Below are 19,021 nucleotides of genomic sequence, written 5' to 3' on the forward strand. Positions count from 1 at the left end.
GCCCTGCCTGCTCCGGACAGACCGTCCCCCAGGCTGTGGGGCCTCGGGCTGCCTGGCCCCTTCCTTTGAACTAATCCGGAATGGATTTGTTCTTGCTTTGGCTCAGAACGCTCTGGCCCGGGGTGGGAGACAGCAGGATTCCGGGAAGGGGGGTGTGCAGCTCCTCTCAGAGACAAACGTGGGGAGGAAGGGGTGAGGCATGTCCCACACAGGGCTGGGCAGCAGGACAGGACTAATTCCATTCACGGGACAGGCCTGGGGCAGTCCAGCCCCCACAGACACACGAGTAGTAAACAGATAGAATAGAGCCTTTCTCTCTCAGGGGTCACTTCAAAAGAGCCCCCCCTCCCATGGCCCTCCCTCCTGAGGAAGTAGCCTACTCCCACCTCCCCGCCCCTCCCCACCCCTGCGCCACTAATGTCATCAGGGGCGGGGCCCGTGTGGCCAAATGAGGTCCAGCACACTAATCCAGGCCAGGCCGCAGAGCCAGACCCGGGCCAGGGGGCGGGTCGGGGGCGCGGGCAGGCAGGTATGGAGACGGCTTGGGGCACCAGTGCGGCTTCCTGGGACTTGCCACCCCCCGAGAAGCCCCTCCTGCAACACCAGCAAGAGGGAGCCTGCCAGCTCACGTGTCTGCAGGTTGGCCGGGCATCCCATCGACCTCCGAGGCCTGTCTAATGGAAGCTGCCGGCTTCCATGGTGAGAACAGAGCCGGCTCTTGCGGAAAGGATCCTGGCCACCTCCCGGATGTGTCAATATTCTTTTTTTTTTTTTAAAAGCTGATGGATCCAGAGAGACTTGCCCATCCTTCAACATGGCCAACTTGTTGCTAAGTTGGGTGTTAAAGCCATGGGATAGGGACGCACGCTCTTGGGGGCTTTGCAGTGGAAATCTGGGGAGGGACGGTGGGTCCTGGGCTCTCCGGAGGGGCTGACGGGGACGCAGGGTCTCAGGCTCTTTCCCTGCGCAGTCCTGAGCGAGCAGGGAAGGAGGGCCTGGTGGCCGGGGCTGCAGGGGGCCTGCTCGCCCTCACCGATGTCACCCTCACACTGATTGGTTGTGGCAGCAGGGAGCTGGGCCCCAGGATGTGGTAATGAGCACAGTCAGTGGGCAATTTGCATCTGTTTCAGTTACTTGGGAGGCGAGCTGTTGGGCTGAAGGCAGCCCCGGGGGACGATGAGAAGGCAGGGGCCTGGTGTGGTGGGGGTGTGTGGGTTATGGGGGCTGGGGCTGCGGAGGAGGGGACCCCGGAGGGCCCCCCTGGCAGGGTGCGGCCGCCTGGCCCTGGCTCACCTGGTAGTGGGCCCAGCAGGCCTCCCAGATGCGCAGCGCCTCGGCCTCAGGGAACTCGCGCTTGAAACACAGCAGCAGCCAGCGGTGGCAAAAGAGCATCTGCAGGCCGTCCTCCCCCAGCGACACCAGGTGCTGGTAGAAGCGCAGGTGCGTCAGCCGCAGCAGCTCCCGCAGGTAGAGCTGGGGGGAGGCCAGGACCAGTGAGCCCCCAGGCTCTGCCCAAGGTGCCCACTCCCACCGAGGCCCTTCCTCGGGCCCCCAGCCCGAGAAGCACGCATGCCAAGCACGGGGCCTCCATCGGCCGCGCCTGCACTGGCTTACGTTATTCTGCTGCCGGGGTCGGACTCACACCTGTCTTGGCTAGTTCACCCCAGATTTCAGACTGTTCTGGAGGCACACCCCGGGGCAGGCAGAGCATGCTGCCCTGCTGGGGACCGGAGGCTCCCCGGGTCTCAGCCACCACACAGGGCGGTTTCTGCTGCTCCCTCCTCCTGGGGAGGGCGAGCAGATCACGCACGGAACCCCCAGTCCAACCACCTTCCCATAGCCAAGAACCATCATCTTCCAGAGCTGACTTAGAGCGGGGAGGGGGCATTTCTGAACCTCAGGGTGCTTGTTTCCTGCGTGTAAGGTCACCACCCAGTGACGGGGGTGAGGGACGAGATCGAGGCTCCTTCTGGCAGGGCCCGGCTTGGGCTGCTGACTTCAGAGCCCTGAGAATATCCATCTCTGGCAGCTAATGAGTCACGGGGCCGCGTGCTGCATGAGCCCGTCAGGAGCCAATCGCGTCAGACCCCATAATTACCTCCCCAGGTGCCGTGGAAACCTGACATCACAGGGCCGATGCAGAGAGGGGGCAGCTGGGGGTGGGGTGTGTGTGTGTGGTGGGGGGGACCTGGGGCAGGGCTCCGTGACTCACAGGCCCCTCCCACACAAGCAACCCATCATTCCCACTGGAGACAGCCGCTGGGGCCCTTGGAGGGGCTGAGTCTGAGGATCTTTTCTGACCGGCCCACCACAGCGTCAAGACCACGCATGCGGCCTACCCCCCCTTACCCCACGCGGACGTCCCCTGGCCTTCCAAGCCACACCTCCTGGACCCTGGCTCCCCGGTCCTCAGACCCCCTGCTGTGCTCGGCTCCCATCCACAGTCAGACCCCAGCTCCGGTCAGTTCCGTCCCCATCGCTCCTGACATGGCCGGTCCCAAAAGTCCAGGCCGCACAGTATCACTGCCCGAACCTGTGCTCGGCCAAGTCCGGGCACATCCCGTGTGCTGTGTCTTCCTGATCCGCCTGCCTGCCTACTTCCCGTCTCTGTCAGCTTCCCGGCTGGGGTCCTCTCTGGGACTGGAGAGCCAAGACCACAGCCCAGTGCCCTCCACCTGGCACTCGGCAGGTGTTTGGAACACACAGGAGCTGCCTCGAGTGCTGACTGAAGGCTCCCGGCCCTGCCTTACCAGCTCTGCCTGTCCCCCTCCCCCCCAACATTCAGAGCTGCTGGGTCTGCGCAGGTGAGGGGAGGCCATGAGGAGGGGGCATGCTGGCTGGGCACTGCAGGGGAGGCCTGGGCCTGGAATGGGGCGTGGTGACTGTCCAGGGGGCCTCAGGAGCCCCTCCCATTCCTGCATCCTGTGTTGGAGCCTTGCAGGGAGAAGCCCAGATGTACCTGAGGACCCATCCTGTAAAGCACAGGGCCAGGTGTGATGGGCCTCCCCTTCCTCACTCCTCCACCAGGGGAGGGGCCTCCCCCGACAGCCCAGCCTGCAGGGGGCATGGGGTGGGGATGGCAGCAGGTGTCCTGGGACTGAGGAATAACATGCGTTCCTCCCACGGAGCTTGGCCTTAGCAGAGGCCCACGGCTAAGCCCTCAGGCCCCACTGGCAACGCCCACCCTGGCTTTTTCTGCCTATTGACCCATAGCAGCCATGCCACACGTGGCCACCAAGACCTCGGGCAGCAAGGGCAGGAGGCAGCGTGCTCTCCCCCAGCACACTGTTAACCCGCACGGCCCAGCCTCACCAGCTGTCTCTCCATGTCCTCGTCCCGAGGAGAGCTGACGAAGATCGTGTTCTGCATCAAACCCACAAAGCACCAGAAGGTGTCTGATTCGTCCAGGACCTCGGCCAGGATGGGTGCCACAAGGTCTGACATGCCCTGGAAGTAGCCGACGGCTGGGTTGTATACGGCATAGTTCAGCAGGATTCTCCTGGGGACGCAGGGCAGAGAGCAGGGAGTCAGTGAGAGCGGGCCTCGACGCGGCCCACCCCTGCTGCGCTCTTGACGGCGTGTCGCCCAGGCTGGAGACCCCAGGCTGCCAGGATGTGCCCCCTTCACCTCGATCTCAGGGCAAGGAAGGCAGCCCTCAGGGCACTGTCCTCAGGGTCTAGGGAAATGGAGTGACCTACAGGAGCTCCTGGGCAGGCCCAAACCTCCAGAGCAGGGGAAAGAGAGTATATGGGTCTGATTTTCTTAATGGTGGCTGCCCGCCTGTGACAAAGGGTGGGTGCGCAGGGACATTTGTACGGGCTGCGAATTTTGTGCCATCCTTTGCCAGGTGGTAGAATGTCAGAGATGCAAGTCTCGGGCTCTGTGTGGTTTCATGGGCTGGAGGACCACCTGTTGGGAGGCTCAGAGGGAGGCTCATCCAGGGCTGGTGGGAGCCAAGCAAGCCAGGCTTGGTGGAGGCCCAGGGATGGGAGGCTTTGCTGGTACCCTGGGGAGGGACCAGCCACAAGACGTGGACTGATGTTGCCTAAAGTAGCTAATGAGCCTCTGCTTCTGGACCCCGCCCCTGCTGCTGTTCCTTTTCTTCCCAGAAGGCCGGCGGAGTCCCGAGGGGTAAGGTGACCCCGAGTGGCAGGTGAGGAAGTGGAATGGTGGGGGGGGCAGGGCTCTCCTCCCCTCCGGGAGACCCTCACTGGCTGGGGAGGGCAGGTACCTCATGCTCTCCACGTTTGGATTGTCTTCGCCTCGGAAGAACTGGTTGCTCCGATCCGTCCGAACCACATCCTTGTCCACGGTGAACTGCACGTCGCGCCAGAACGCTTTGTGCTCTTCAGGGGTCATGGAGAGCCTGGCACAGAGCAGAGCGCCGGCCGGGGGCTCCGCGAGCAGCACGCATGCGTGTGCGCACGCACGCGCACACACACGCACGCGCACTCATGCACACACACGCACGCGCACACACTCATGCACACACGCACGCGCGCGCACACGCACTCATGCACACGCAAGCACACACACGCACTCATGCACACACACACACGCACTTGCACACACACGCACACGCACGCACTCATGCACACGCAAGCACATGCACGCGCACACACACGCACTCATGCAGCACACACACGCAAGCACACACACGCACTCACGCACGCACACACGCACGCACACACGCACTCATGCACACGCAAGCACATGCACGCTCCAGGCAGGGCCCGTCCTTCCCCACCCCTGCTCCTGATGGGGGCTGGGCTGCTGCCGCCGGCAAGCCCTCCGGCTCCCCACTAACTTGGGGGTGCTGGTTATCCAGTGTCGGGGAGCAGAGCGGGCCGTGGCCCGGGCTCAGCCAGGCCGAGAGAGACCTCAGCCGTCGGCTCCGGCCCAGCGTGCCCGGCGGGGCATCGGTACCCAGCTCAGTCTGTCGAGCTCTCAAACCCTGACGCGGCGCTGAGGAGCGAGGAGCGCGGGGTAACGCCGGCTCTTATCCAAGCCTATCACTCCGTGCCTGGGACCCATTTTCCAAAGAAAGTCTGGGTCACGGAACATATCAGTGCGGGGTTGCACCGCCCATCGCCGGGTCGGCTGAGTCCCACCGGGGGCCGGGCCGGGCGGGCGGCCCTTACCTCTTCTGCTGGATCTCGGCGTATTCCCGGCGCTTCCGCGCCCGCAGTGCCTCCCTCTCCTGCGACGTGGACTCGTGGCTGTAATACCGCAGCAGGAAGGGCCAGACCTCCCCCCGGATTGACACATCAATGCCGCCGAAGAAAATGGCCTGCAGGAAGCGGCCGAAGTTGGGGAGGGGCCAACACAGGGCGGCTCAAAGCACCCCCAGCCCCCGGAGGTTTGTGTTTTGGGGGCTTTGCTGCGCCTTGGTGACAGCTGATGCCTTGATTCAGGTCGCTGTGATTTGCACATGTTTGGAGGGAAAGTGGCGGCCCTCCATTCCCATACAGCACACAGCCAGGCTCATTTCAATGTCAATGCCCACCCTGGTGTGGCGCTCAGATTAACGTGTCATTCTCACGTCATGGCCTAATCCCGGTTTTGGAAGCGCTGCATTTCACCGCGAGCTGTTCTATGCAGCCTGCCTCCGGGTCCCCCAAGCCCGCTCCCGAGGTTTCCTTTTCAACGCAGAGCCTTTGATTGCTTTATCGGGCGGGCGTGTTCACACAAGGGGGCAGCCTCCCGGGAGGCGGCCCTGGGTGCCCCCGGCTTACCTTGCGCAGTTTGTATCCCTCCTCTACCTGGCCCAGCTCGTTCAGGTGGCGCAGCCAGGCCGCCACGTCCAGTCTCTTGTACATGCTCTCCTCGGGGTGCATCTCGGAGGAGGGCAGTTTGGGGCGTCGGATGGAGAACTGCATGCACGTCTTTTCGTCGGTGACCTGCTGGCCCGGATGGAGTTCGGAAACTCCGGGAGATAAGCACCTGGCGGGCGGGCCCCCGAAGCCAGCCCGCTCTCCCCAGGACAGAAAAGCCCCCCTCTCTCCCCACCACACCCCGAAAGGAGGGGGACCCGCTCTCCCCACATACAGACTCCTAAATGGCAAGTGTAATTAGACGCAATTAAAATGAAAATACCTTCATCTTAACATCGGTTTCCCAGGTCGCTGGGCTTCCCCGGCCCACTCCCACTGACCGACCAACCGATGGACCATGGCCCCCCCCCGGCTGACACCCCCCCACTCTCCCCGCGACCCCCAGCCGGCCGCAAAAAACGGAATTAATGCCTCGAACGGCCCAACTTCCCTCTGCCGGGAGGGCCTACAATAAATTACATGTGATTGGCCACAAACAAAGGGACCGCTGTTCCCCGAGCAGGGAGCCCGCCTGTCAGGTTGTCTCCACGGGCAGTCACGAATCCAGGGCAAAACTGCAGCTGACATTTAATTCAAAAATCAAAGGTTGCTCGATGTAGGGGGAAAAGCAAGCCATACTACTGTAATAAGGAGAGCCGGCAGGAGGCTCTGTGGGAAGGAAGGGGATCTTAAAGTCAGCCCCTTTCTAATAAGCACACACAGTATCTTGAACAGATAATTAAAGAGCTCTTATTACATTTGTATGTAGATTGAGCAAAATATGGCACGAAGCCTTGTCAAAACATGATTTTTCAAGTGCAAAGCACTGACTTTACAAGAAGACCTGGGCCTGCTTCAGATCCGAAGTTGCTGCTCTGCCAGCCCCCCAGCGACCACGGACCGCCGGGGGCCCCCGAGGTCACATCCTGTGAGGCCTTTGTGCGGGGGGAGCCCTGGATCCCCCCCATGGGCGGGAAGGGCAGGGGGTGGGTCTGGCCGCGGGGTGCAGACCTCACGACACCCCCCCCAGGGGCCGCGCCCTTCCGCCCCCTGGGCTACCTGGTCCTTGAGGTGCGTCTCCACACAGTATTTCCAGCGCTGAAACACGTCGGACAGCTTGTCCAGGCCGCCGTGGTGGAAATGGAAAACCTTGAACTGGCTCTCGCGGCTGGCGATGACCATCTGGCCGCTGGTGCAGGCCTCATCGCTGGGCGGCCGCGGCAGGGGAAGGGAACGGGGCAATGAAGATGGAAACCCCGACTTTGATTTCCAAGTATAATCAGAGGCCCCTATCACTGACCTCAGAGGCAGGAAACAGGAAGGCCCCTGGAGTTTGGCTGCTGGCTGCAGGGGGACAGCACTACACCCGCAAGGAACCCACCACCCGCTTGGCTGAAGAAGGAAAATAGCCCTCTCCTGGGGACTCCGGGAAGGAGGACTGCCCTCGCTCCCTGCTGGGCTGCCTGAGGGGCCCTGGGTCCCCTCCCCTGTATGCTCCCTCCTGTCCGGGAGATCCAGGGGTGGATGGCGTTGGGTGGAATCAGATTTTGAACCCAGGTGGGGCGGGCACTGAGAGAGCCTCCTCCATTGGTCTGGGATGGACTCCTCCTCTCACTCAGGGAGAATCGTCCAGGGAAACTCACTGAACATCCAACAGGGCCATCAGCGCAACTTTGCCTGCCCTTCCGTAAACAGCCAGAATGTGGCTCTGGGTCTGGGACCCTCTGGGGACACACCCGCTTCGAGCACAGGTCTTCGGTTGGGGCTATTCTGTGGCTGGGCTGCCGTGCTTTTCAGGAGAGATTTGATGTGGCCACGAGACAGGACACTATTGGTCCGCCCACCAGGAGAAAGGGGAGCCTCCCTCCGGAAAGCCAGGGCCCCGTCCTGCACACACAGGCCGAGCTGCAAAGCCTCTCCGTGGGTAACTGGGAGCAGCCCGTAGCAGCTTTCTGGGCGGCCCCCATCTGGCTGTTCTCCAAGCCAGTCTGAAGCCACGGCAGGCCACCGTCAACCTGAGGGCAGGCGGAAGAGGCTGGTAGCTGCCCCGACCCAGTTCCTGGGAGCAGCCATCGTGGGGTACCACCGCCCCCCAGCTTAGTGATGTCGGGAAGCAAACATTTGGGAAGGCCGGCATTGTCCCTGGACCCGAAGCCCCGCCCGCCGGGACCCCTGCACCACCAGCCACCTTCCAGGAAGCTGCCCAGAGAGGCTCTCACCTGAAGAAAAGGCGGAGGGAGCGCATCTGCCCCAGGTCCACGCGGAACACGCCGCAGATCTGCTCCAGGGCACAGGCCCTCTGCGGCTCGTCCCAGCGCGGGGTCTGCAGGAGGCTGGTGCCGTCCGGGAACCGCAGGTGGGCGTCGGCGCTGGACGGGGAGCTGGTGGGGGAGGTCGCGTCATGGCCACGGGGGCAGGGCAGGGAGGGTGTGGGGGAGACATTTCAACATGGGCCCAGGCGCGAACGCACACACAGACAGGAGTGCAGGCGCCACGCAGGTGACGGGCTCTCCACAGACACCCGGGAACGAATGAATGAATGAGTCCCATTTTCGTGTGGAAGGGGACGAATGGTTATGGTCAAAGTGCATCCCATGTCAACCGAGGCAGTAAGCTGCCCTGCTGACAGATGAGCTCACCCTGACAGGTCACCCAGCCCCTTTGAGCCTTTGTGTCCCCAGGTGCAAAGTGAGGATAATGCCGGGGTCTTGTGCGGGATCAACAGCGGCAGAGTGCTGGGCGCTGGTCCTCAGAGCTCTCTACGAGAAGCTGTTTCGTGACCACTTTAGACAGCATTTAAGTCCCGTTAAGTTTACTATTTTCCTGAAAAAAACCCTGGTTCCGTTTATGGTTCAGTTAGAAAACATGAGGGTTATTGATACTCATAATACGAATAATGAACATTTATTAAACACTCAGTCTGGGCCTGGCCCTGTATTAACCACTCCTCATGTGCATTTATTACATATATTCCTCACAACAATCCTTTGAAATGAGTCGTGTCATTACCCTCCTTGCACAGAAGAGGAACTGAGGACCAGAGAGGTTAAGTAGCTTGCCCAAGGTCACACAGCTAGCAGGCGGTGCAGCTGGGATTTGAACCCGAGCTCTGTGGCCCAGGTCCTCACCAGCATATTTTATTGCCTCTAAGTTCCAAGTTCAGCAATACAACCCCACTTATTCTGTTTTATTTATTAATTTATTTTTTTAAGATTTAATTAATTTATTTGAGAGAGAGTGAGAGCACAAGCAGGGGGAGGTGCAGAGGGAGAAGCAGATTCCCCACCAAGCAGGGAGCCCCACGCAGGACTCCATCCCAGGACCCTGGGATCACAACCTGAGCCAAAAGCAGACGCTTAACCGACTGAGACACCCAGGTGCCCTATTCTGTTTTGGGTTTTTTTTTTTTAGTTTACGAATTTGTTCAAAACCCTAGTTGCAAAATATTTTCTTACATGGGTTCAGCCATACCATAGGTTAAATGCCATCTCTTGAGATTTACCAGCAATATCTAGCAAATGCCCACTAAAACGTAACCAGAGTAAAGCACGCATCAGTTCCAGGCCGCAACCCCAGCATCCTACCAAGATTCCATAGTGATTGCTTTATTGTGTCTCTCTGTTCTAGCCCAGAGCATAAAGGTGTCGGAGGCGATTAACCCCAAGGCACCTCTTCCTCCAATAGGCACCAGGTCTCTCCACAAAGCCACTCTGGGTGGTTCGAGCACAATCCCTCATAACTTGGAACTTCCTCAAAGAGAAAGACTGGCTTTTTAAACCTTTGCTGCTTCTAGAACAATAACGGTCCTGGTGTGTAGGATGCTTTTCTTCCCTCCCTGTGTCAGGAAGTGGGCTGAGCCTGGTCCTGCCATTTCTGTGGGGGCCCCTGGGCTTTCCAACAGGACAGACAGGTAGCTGGATGGGAAGGGAGGTAGATGAGCTGACCCACTGTGGCCATGCAGCAAACTTGGACCCAAAAAGGCTGAGGCAGTTGCCGCCTTCCAGAGTGGACCCTGACCGGGCTGCACTACACAGTCATTGTGTGCAAAACAAGGCCCGTGGCCGGCCTGAAGACAGCCCCCCACCATGCCACTTGTGCAGCATCTCATAATCTCCTTATTGAACAATGGGGCCCCAGCAGCTGGGAGATCATGGGCTCCGCATGCTTCCCAGGCCGGCCGGCCCATCCTGGGCTCGCCTCCAAACCTGGCTGGAGGGGGAGCCCCCAAAGGATGGCATTATTTCCAGCCCCCTCCCCTAGCCTCCCCACCACCACACGCACACAGCACCACCCTCCAAAACCTACACGCCCTTGCCAATGCGCTGCTGCGGCCTGCTCACCCTGTGGGGCGGGCCAAGCTTTCCAGGAAACAGAGCCAGGACGGAGACTCACTCTGGCACAGTTGTGGGTGGAAGACTCCCCAAGACTCCACACTCCACTGCTGTGGCCGGGAGCATGGCCTCCCTGGAGGGGAAGGAGCCAATTTCAAACCAGGAAAGGGCCCCAGAGAGAGGGTCCGCTACGCACCTTCCAGGCGCAGCTTGCCTCCAGGCAGAAGGCTGCTTATACCCTTTCACGACTCCTGAGGGGGAAATTATTTGCATTAATTCATTGATTGACCAATTAATTCAAGACACTATGCTCGGGACCTACCACTGGGGTTCCATCGACTTACTGTTTCAGCCGACTCAAAAGGCTCAGGATGAAGAAAAACAAGGGCAAATTTAGAAGTTTGGATATTTTAAAAATGTTAACATCTGGCCCCGATGCCTCTTTGACCTTGAGAACCACAACAGTTTTGGAGGTCAAACTTTCTCTGAAAAGAGACCCTTCCTATATATACACCAGTTATCTGTTGCCGTGTAACAAATGATTCCAAAACTTAGCAACTTAAAAACGAGCCCTCTTACTTGCTTGCAGTTCTGGTTGGGCGGGGCTGAGTCAGGCGCTCTGCTGGGCGCTCAGGCAGCTGGAGCAGGTGCGGGGAGTGGGGGGGGGGGGTGTGTGTGTGGCTGAAATGGCCTCTGTCCACAAGGTCTGGGGGCTGTGCTGCCGCCGATGGCCGGGTTTCTTTCCCCTCGTGGTGCCTCGCCTCCTGTGCCTGGGCTTCCTTACGTGGGAGCGAGCCAGGAGGCACCTGCTGCCAGGTCTGGGCTCACCTACGGCACTCACGCCACATCCCATTGGCCAAAGCAACTGGTGGGCGGGCCGGACTCAGGGGGTGGGGACCCGCACACCGCCCTCCTTGGTAGGAGCTGCTGCAGAGAATTCGAGGCCCGATTTAATCTCCAACCACCTGACACGCCCGGGTTACCAGGTGGCGAAGAACTCACTGTGTTCAGCTGTGACCATGCTCGCTTTGCTCTTTTTCGTTTCTGTTTCTGCGTTTTGGTGAGATCCTCAGAAAACAACCAAAACTAAGAGATGCTACATTCCTTGGAGTTTAGCGTCTTTCTGGCTCTATCTATGACACATTTTTAACTTGTAGTATTTCGGGAGAGATTGCCTAAATAAACCATCCGTTTCATTTTAATGCACCACACATAATAATTTTATGAACAACCCAAATTACACATGGCACATTTGAATATTCTTAAAAACCAAACTGTTCTCCACGTGTAAACAGATAAAAAATAAAAACTGTGCTGATTTCAATTTCCCCCAGATCTTATTTCCTTACTGTTCTTTTTCCACGGCTTCAAAGTTCACACACCTTTTGCACGTTCATCCCAGGCTCGAGGATTAAATGACCGTGTGTTCTCTGCCAGGACCGCACCTGGAGCTGGTGACGCAGAAGCCACCAGACACAGTCGTTCCCTCGTGGCAACGGGTCTTGATGGGGAAACAGATGTCACGCTAGGTGACCGAGGTGGCCATACAGTCATGTCTACACAGGCACTATGCCAAGGAGACCCAAGGCTTCCATCAGCTTGGCTCTAGTTTGAACCCATGGAACCCTAGTGCTAGGTCCCGAGCATAGTGTCTTGAATTAATTGGTCAATCAATGAATTAATGCAAATAATTCCCCCCTCAGAAGTCTGCCTGGAGGCAAGCTGCCCCTGACCCTTGAGCAACACAGGTTTGAACTGCATGGGTCCATTTCATGCGGATTTTTTTCTCATAAATTCAGTCCAGTACTGTAAGTATATTTTCTCTTCCTTATGATTTTCTTAATAACATTTTATTTTCTCTAGCCTACTTTATTGTAAGAGTACAGTACATAATATACATACAAAATATGTGTTAATTGATCTTTTATGATATTGGTAAGGCTTCCTATCAGCAGTAGGCTATTAGTAGTTAAGTTTTTGGAGAGTCAAAGTTATATGTGGATTTTTGAGTGTGTGGGGGGTTGGCACCCCTAACCACCACATTATTCAAGGGTTTGGTTTGGTTTACATATTTGTATGATACTATATATATATATATATATATATACATTTGTTAAAACCTATTGGATGTACACCAAGAGCGAGCTCTAATGTAAACTATGGACTCCGGGTGATAATTTGTTGATGTAGGTTTATCAGTTGTAACAAATGTACCCTCTGGGGTGGGATGCTAATAACGAGGGAGGATATGCATGTGTCAGAGCAAGAGATATATGGGAGATCCCGCTATCTTCCTCTCAATTTTTGTATGCACCTAAAACTGCTCTAAAAAATAACATCTATTAAAACAAAACAAGCCAAAACAAACAAAACGAAATGAGAAGCCAAAGGACATATATATACATAAGACAGGGAGTAATAGCTTTAATAGGTAAAAATGTATGTAAACCAAACCAAAACAAAACAAACCAAAACAAAAGAATGTCCAACAGGGGCACCTGGGTGGCTCAGTCGTTAAGCATCTGCCTTCGGCTCAGGTCGTGATCCCAGGGTCCTGGGATGGAGTCCTGCGTGGGGTTCCCTGCTTGGTGGGGAGTCTGCTTCTCCCTCTGCCCCTCCCTCTGCTTGTGCTCGCACTCAATCTCTCTCAAATAAATTAATTAAATCTTTAAAAAAATAAATAAGTAAAGCAGAGTAAGTGGGGTTGTATTGCTGAACTTGGAACTTAGAGGCAATAAAATATGCTGGTGAGGACCTGGGCCACAGAGCTTGTGTTCAATTCCCAGCTGCACCACCTGCTAGCTGTGTGACCTTGGGCAAGCTAGTTAACCTCTCTGGGCCTCAAAGGACACTCTTGCACAGCCAGGGGTGGGGAGGCACCGTATACGGGTCAAATTTCTCTTTCTGGCAATTTAGAAATAGGATGCAGAAGGCTTAAAAATGTTTATACATTTTGACCCTTTACCTTCATTTGTAGATATTGATCCTAAGAAAACAACCAGAGATGCCCACAAAAAAAATACATATATGAATAAATACAGAAAAATCATTTGACAAAGATCCAACACTTATTCATGATAAAAACCATCAGCAATGTAGGCATACAAGGGAACCTTCTCAAGTTGATAAAGGTCACCTAGAAACATTCTACAGTTAACATCATACTCGATGACTGGAGACTGAATTGTTTCCCCCATGATCAGGATAAGGTTAGTATGCCTGTTTTCATCACTTCTATTCAGTATCACACCAGAGGCTGTAGCCTCTGCATAAGGCAAGAAAAGAAACTAAATGTATAAAGATTGGAAAAGAGGAAGTAAAATTGTTCCTGTGTGCAGATGATACAATCCTTTATGTGAAAAATCCCATGAAATTTACAAGACAACTAATAGAACTAAGAAGTAAATTTACCAAGATTGCAGGACAAAAGGTTAATGTAGACAAATTAATTGTATTCTTAAAGACTAGCAACAGACAATTGGCAAATATAATAAATAAAAAATTCTATTTATAGCACCCCCTCCGAAAAAAACCCCTACGTAAAATACTTAGGAATAAGTCTAACCAATGACATTTGATACCTCTATACTGAAAAACACAAACCTTGCTGAGAGAAATTCAAGGAAATGTAAATAAATGGAAAGATATACCATGTCCATGGATTGAGACAGTCAATATTGTTAAGATGGTAATCTTACCAAACAATCTATCGATTCAACACAATCCCAATCAATATTCTAATAGGATCATGGGGTGGGGGGGTAGAAATTGACAAGCTGACTCTAAAATTCATATGGAAATGCAAAAGACTTAGAATAGCCAAAGTAATCACAAAAAAAAAAGATGAAAGCTGAAGGACTTATCTGATTTTGAGACTGATCATAAATTTACAGTAATCTAGGCAGTCTGGAACTGGTGAAAACATAGACTTTTAGAGCAATGGTACAGAATTGAGAGAGAATAAAATAGACAAATATGATCAATTGATTATTGACAAAGATGCAATTCCACGGAAGAGCTATCCTTTCTCCATATCTGTATGAAAAAATATTAACATCCCCCCTTTCTTCATGTCAGATACAAAAATTAACTCAAAACAGGTCCCAGACCCAGATATGATACCTAAAATTATAAAACTGCCAGAAGAATCCATAAAAGAGGACTTAGCCACCTTAGATTAGGCCAAGGTTTCTTAGAACACAAAAAGCATAAGCCATCAAAGAAATGCTAATAAACTGGAAAATTAAAAACTCTTTTCTTAAAAAATTCACCATTAAAAAAATAGAAATGCAAGCCACAGCCTGGGAGAAAATATTCATAACTCATACGCTCAATAAAAGATATACCCAGAGTATGTAAGAGAAGCCCCTAAAACTCAATAGTAGGGTTAGTCATAGATTGCTTAGCTATGATACCAAGGCATGATCCATAAAATAAAAAAATTGATAAATAAGAGTTTATTAAAATGAAACATTTCTGCTCTTTGAAAGACACTGCTAAGGAAATAAAAAGACATGCCACAGACTGAGAAAAGATACTTGCAAAACACATCTCTGATAAAGGATCCATATCCAGAATGTATAAAGAAACTTCAGGATTAGTAATGAGAAAACAAACACAATTTAAAAATAGGCAGAAGATCTGAAAAGACACTTCACCAAAAAAGGGGGCAAATATTAGCAAATGAAAAGGTGCTCGACATCATTGGTCATTTTTTTAAAGTTTTATTTATTTAAGTAATCTGTATACCCAACGTGGGGCTCAGACTCATGACTCTAAGATCGAAGAGTTACATGCTTTCCCAACTGAGCCAGCCAGGAACCCGTGACATGGTTGTTTATGAGAGAAATGTAAATAGGAACCATAATGTCATACAAAGAAGCAACGTGACACACCACACACCTATGAGAAAGACTGAAACACAAATGAGAACCGATACTATAGACTGCCGGCAGGATGCAGAGCAACCAGACTCACACGTGGCTGGTGGGATTGCCAATGAAAAAGCCACCTTGGAAACATACACTTACCATATGACTCAGCAATCCCACTCCTAGGTACTTATCCAAGGGAAATGAACAATGCTCGTAGAAAAATCTGTGTGTGCATGCTTATAGCAGTTTTATTCATAACTGCAAAACCAAGAATCAGCAGACAGGTCTTTCCACAGGTTAATGGATCCACAAGCGGTGGTCCATCCCCACAATGGATACTACTCAGCAATAAAAAGAAACAAACCATTATACACATAACAACATAGATGAATCTCAAATATGTTGAGTGGAAAAAAGCTAGACTCAAAGAAAGCTAGACTATATGAAAAGATATTCAGCATCATTAGTGATCAGGGAAATGGAAATTAAAACCACAGTGAGATACTCCCACATACCTGTTAGAATGAAGAAGACTGACCACAACCATACCAAGTGCCGATGAGGACTTGAAACCCCTGGAACTCTCATACACGTGTCTGGTGGGAGTGCAACATGGGACAACCACTTTGGAAAACTGGCAGTTTCTTAAAAAGTTACACACCAACCCACCAGATGACCTGGCCATTCCATTCCCAGGTATTTACCAAGAGATATAAAAACCTACGTTCACATGCAAGACTTCCGTGTAAGTGTTCATAGCAGCTTTATTTGTAGTAGCTAAGAACTGAGAACAACCCAGCAGGTGAATGAATAAACAAATTGCGGTTTATACCTACAATGGAATAGGACTCCGCAATAGAAATGAATGAACTCTCGATTCATTCACACAACAATATGGATACATCGTTAAATCATCATGCTGCGTGAAAGAACCCAGACAGAAAAAAGAGTATATACTGCATGATTCCATTTATATACAATTCTAGGAAATGCAAACTAATCCACAGTGACAGAAAGCAGAAGAGTCATTTTGGGGGCAGGGGCTGGAGGAAGGGATGGATTACAAAGGGACACAAGGATAATTTGGGGGTGATGGAGATGCTCATTAACTTGACTGTGGTGATGGCTTTACCAGTGTGTGTATGTGTGTGTGAAAACTCAATAACTGTACACTTCAAATATATACAATTTAATATACAAAAATTATACTTCAATAAAGTTGAAAAAAACCACCAATATTCAACTCAGGACTATTACTGAATTTCTAACAACAGGAGAATATTTTAAAGATTTTATTTACTTATTTTAGGGATGCCTGAGTGGCTTAGTTGATTAAGTATCTGCCTTGGGCTCAGATCATGATCCCAGGGTCCTGGGATCAAGTCCTACATTGGGCTCCTTGCTCAGCGGGGAGCCTGCTTCTCCTTCTCCCACTCCCTCTGCCACTCCCCCTGCTTGTGCTGTCTCTCTGTCTGACAAATAAATAAATAAAATCTTAAAAACAAAGATTTTATTTATTTATTTTAGAGAGAGAGAGCACAAGCAGGGGGAGGGGCAGAGGGAGAGGGAGAAGCAGACTCCCGCTGAGTGGGGAGCCCAATGTGGGACTCCAACCCAGGACCCTGAGATCATGATCTGAGCTGAAACCAAGAGTCAGATGCTCAACTGACTGAGCCACCCAGGCACCCCAACAGGAGAATATTTTAATACATTGTGGCCCATTACTATGATACAATGCCATTAAGCTATTATAAAACATTTTATAAAAGTTTTTAAAGAACAAGGACAATGCTCACACTGTTATGTGAAATGAAGAACATAGGATGTAAAACTATGTGAAATACAGCAATATGGTTTTATATATAAGATATATTTATAGGTACTTTATATCTACCTAAATATATTATTGAAGTAGAAAATGGTCCCCCAATTATAATAATGATCATGTCCAGATGGCATGATTACAGTTTTTTTCATCTTGTTTTTTATTTTATAACTTTTCTAAAAGTAATAATGAATCATTTTGATAACTGGAAATAATAAGCTAATCCTGTATACTTATACCTTTTTTTTTTTTTTAAACAAGAAGCCTATTAATGGTTTTTATACTGAAAAACGATTAAGGATAATTTCACGAAGAAAAAAATGAAAGGAAAAGGTCAGGTGTAAATAACTGAACATCATCATGGTCATCATTTAACAGTGGCTTCCTAGGTACGAGGAGCTCTGCTGATCAAGGGGGATATTACTAACCCCATTTTATAGCTAAGGAGACCGAAGCCAGGAATTATGTCCTGACATATCACAGACGGTAAATGGCTGAGCAGGGATGGATGGCCGGGTGTGGCTGATCCAAAGCTCAAGCTCCTGACGCTTACGGCATATGACTTCCAAAATGAGTTGGAACAATTTAAAAGAACAAAAAGGAAGATACAAAGGAAAACAAAACTATTTTTAAAGACATCCCTTAAAGGATGTCACTAAAAACTGTCTACTCCTCCCCTCTGTCCCGGGCTCCTGGTTCAGAAACTGTCAGCCTTCACATTCTGTCCCCCAGCAAAGCCCCAGTCCTTAGCCTGGCATGTAACATCATGTCCGATTGCATCGCTTTCCTGCAGCTGCTACAGCAAATCACCACACTGCAAGGCTTAAAACCATACAGGTGTCTCCCTCACAGTTCCGGAGGCTGGGAGTCTGAAATCAAGGTGTCAGCAGAACCATGCTCCCCCTGAACGTCCAGGGGAGGACTCTTCCTTGCCACTCAGCTGCTGGTGGCTGCCGGCAATCCTTGCCTTTCCTCGACTGGTACATACATCACCCCGATCTCTGCCTCCATCGTCATGTGGCCTTTCCCCCTCCATGTGTGGGGGTCTGTCTCTGTTTTCTCTTCTTATAAGGACACCAGCCATGGGATTAGGGCCCACCCTAATCCAGAACGACCTCATCTTGACTAGTAACATCTGCAAAGGCCTGATTTCCAAATAAGATCATAATCTGAGGTTCCAGGTGGACGTGAATTTGGGGGACATTATTCAACCCACTCTACCCCAGTATATCCTAGGTAAACTAGACAACTCACTGCCTTTCCACCCTGTGAGGTCCTCTCTGGGCATCTGCTTACTGGGTCCCTCCCTGGGGGCTGCCTACTCTGCCTCTCTGCCTATTCTTTTCACTCTCCAAGGCCCAGCTTCGATACCATTTTATCCATGCTGTTCTCTCTGGATCCTTGGAGAAGCCACTGAGCAGAGTGCCTGCCATGTTCCAGGCAATATATGCTGACTTTCCTTATTTCTTGGGAAATCCTTAGAAGTTTATCATTCTCTTTTGTGTGTTTCGTCTTTGACTTTGCATAAAGTCACTTGCTGATGCTCAAACCAGACAAAAAACATCCCAATAACATAGCATTCTAGGCCCTTCTGAACACTCCTCATGAATACAGACACGAAATTCTCAACAAAATACTAGCAAACCAAATTCAACAACATATAAAAAGGATTATACACCATGACCAAGTGGGACTTACGCCAGGAATGCAAAGGTGGTTCCACATATGAAGAGGAATCAGTGTAATACATGAGATTAACAGAATAAAGGACAAAAACCACACAATCTCAATAGCAGCAGAGAAAACATTTGACAAAAATCCAACACCTTTTCATGACGAAAACACTTAGCAAACTAAAAATAGAAGGGAACTTCCTCAAACTGATAAAGGGCAACTATGAAAAACCCACAGCCAACATTATACTCAATGATGAAAGATTGAAAGCTTTCCCCTACGATCAGGAACAAGACAGGATGTCCGCTCTCTCCACTTCTATTCATTGTTGCAGTGGAGGTTCTACTCAGGGCAATTAGGCAAGAAAAGATATAAAAGGCATCCAGATTAGAAGGAAAGAAGTAAAACTATCTCTATTCACAGATGACATGATCTTGCACGTAGACTATTCTTAGGAATTCAAACGCCCACACACAAAACCTATTAGAACTAATACATGAATTC

The 19,021-nt window shown here is 51.7% G+C and overlaps 1 protein-coding gene across 3 annotated transcripts in view; it reads right to left on the minus strand.

Annotated features, from left to right (window-relative positions):
- The window catches only part of TBC1D16 (TBC1 domain family member 16), a 76,424-nt gene that overhangs the window by 6,903 nt on the left and 50,500 nt on the right, over positions 1 to 19,021 (minus strand). For 2 of the 3 annotated variants that reach the window (XM_032429574.1, XM_032429576.1), the window contains exons 4-10: positions 8,033 to 8,194; positions 6,873 to 7,020; positions 5,736 to 5,903; positions 5,142 to 5,290; positions 4,232 to 4,366; positions 3,313 to 3,499; positions 1,294 to 1,473 (exon numbers count right to left, since the gene is read on the minus strand). In XM_032429574.1, coding sequence (XP_032285465.1) covers positions 1,294 to 1,473; positions 3,313 to 3,499; positions 4,232 to 4,366; positions 5,142 to 5,290; positions 5,736 to 5,903; positions 6,873 to 7,020; positions 8,033 to 8,194 — 1,129 coding nt within the window. The remainder of the gene's footprint in view (positions 1 to 1,293; positions 1,474 to 3,312; positions 3,500 to 4,231; positions 4,367 to 5,141; positions 5,291 to 5,735; positions 5,904 to 6,872; positions 7,021 to 8,032; positions 8,195 to 19,021) is intronic. The other variant, XM_032429575.1, reaches the window with a different exon arrangement.

The sequence above is a fragment of the Phoca vitulina genome, unplaced genomic scaffold (assembly GCF_004348235.1).
Source record: "Phoca vitulina isolate PV1807 unplaced genomic scaffold, GSC_HSeal_1.0 scaffold41, whole genome shotgun sequence".
Taxonomy (NCBI): domain Eukaryota; kingdom Metazoa; phylum Chordata; class Mammalia; order Carnivora; family Phocidae; genus Phoca; species Phoca vitulina.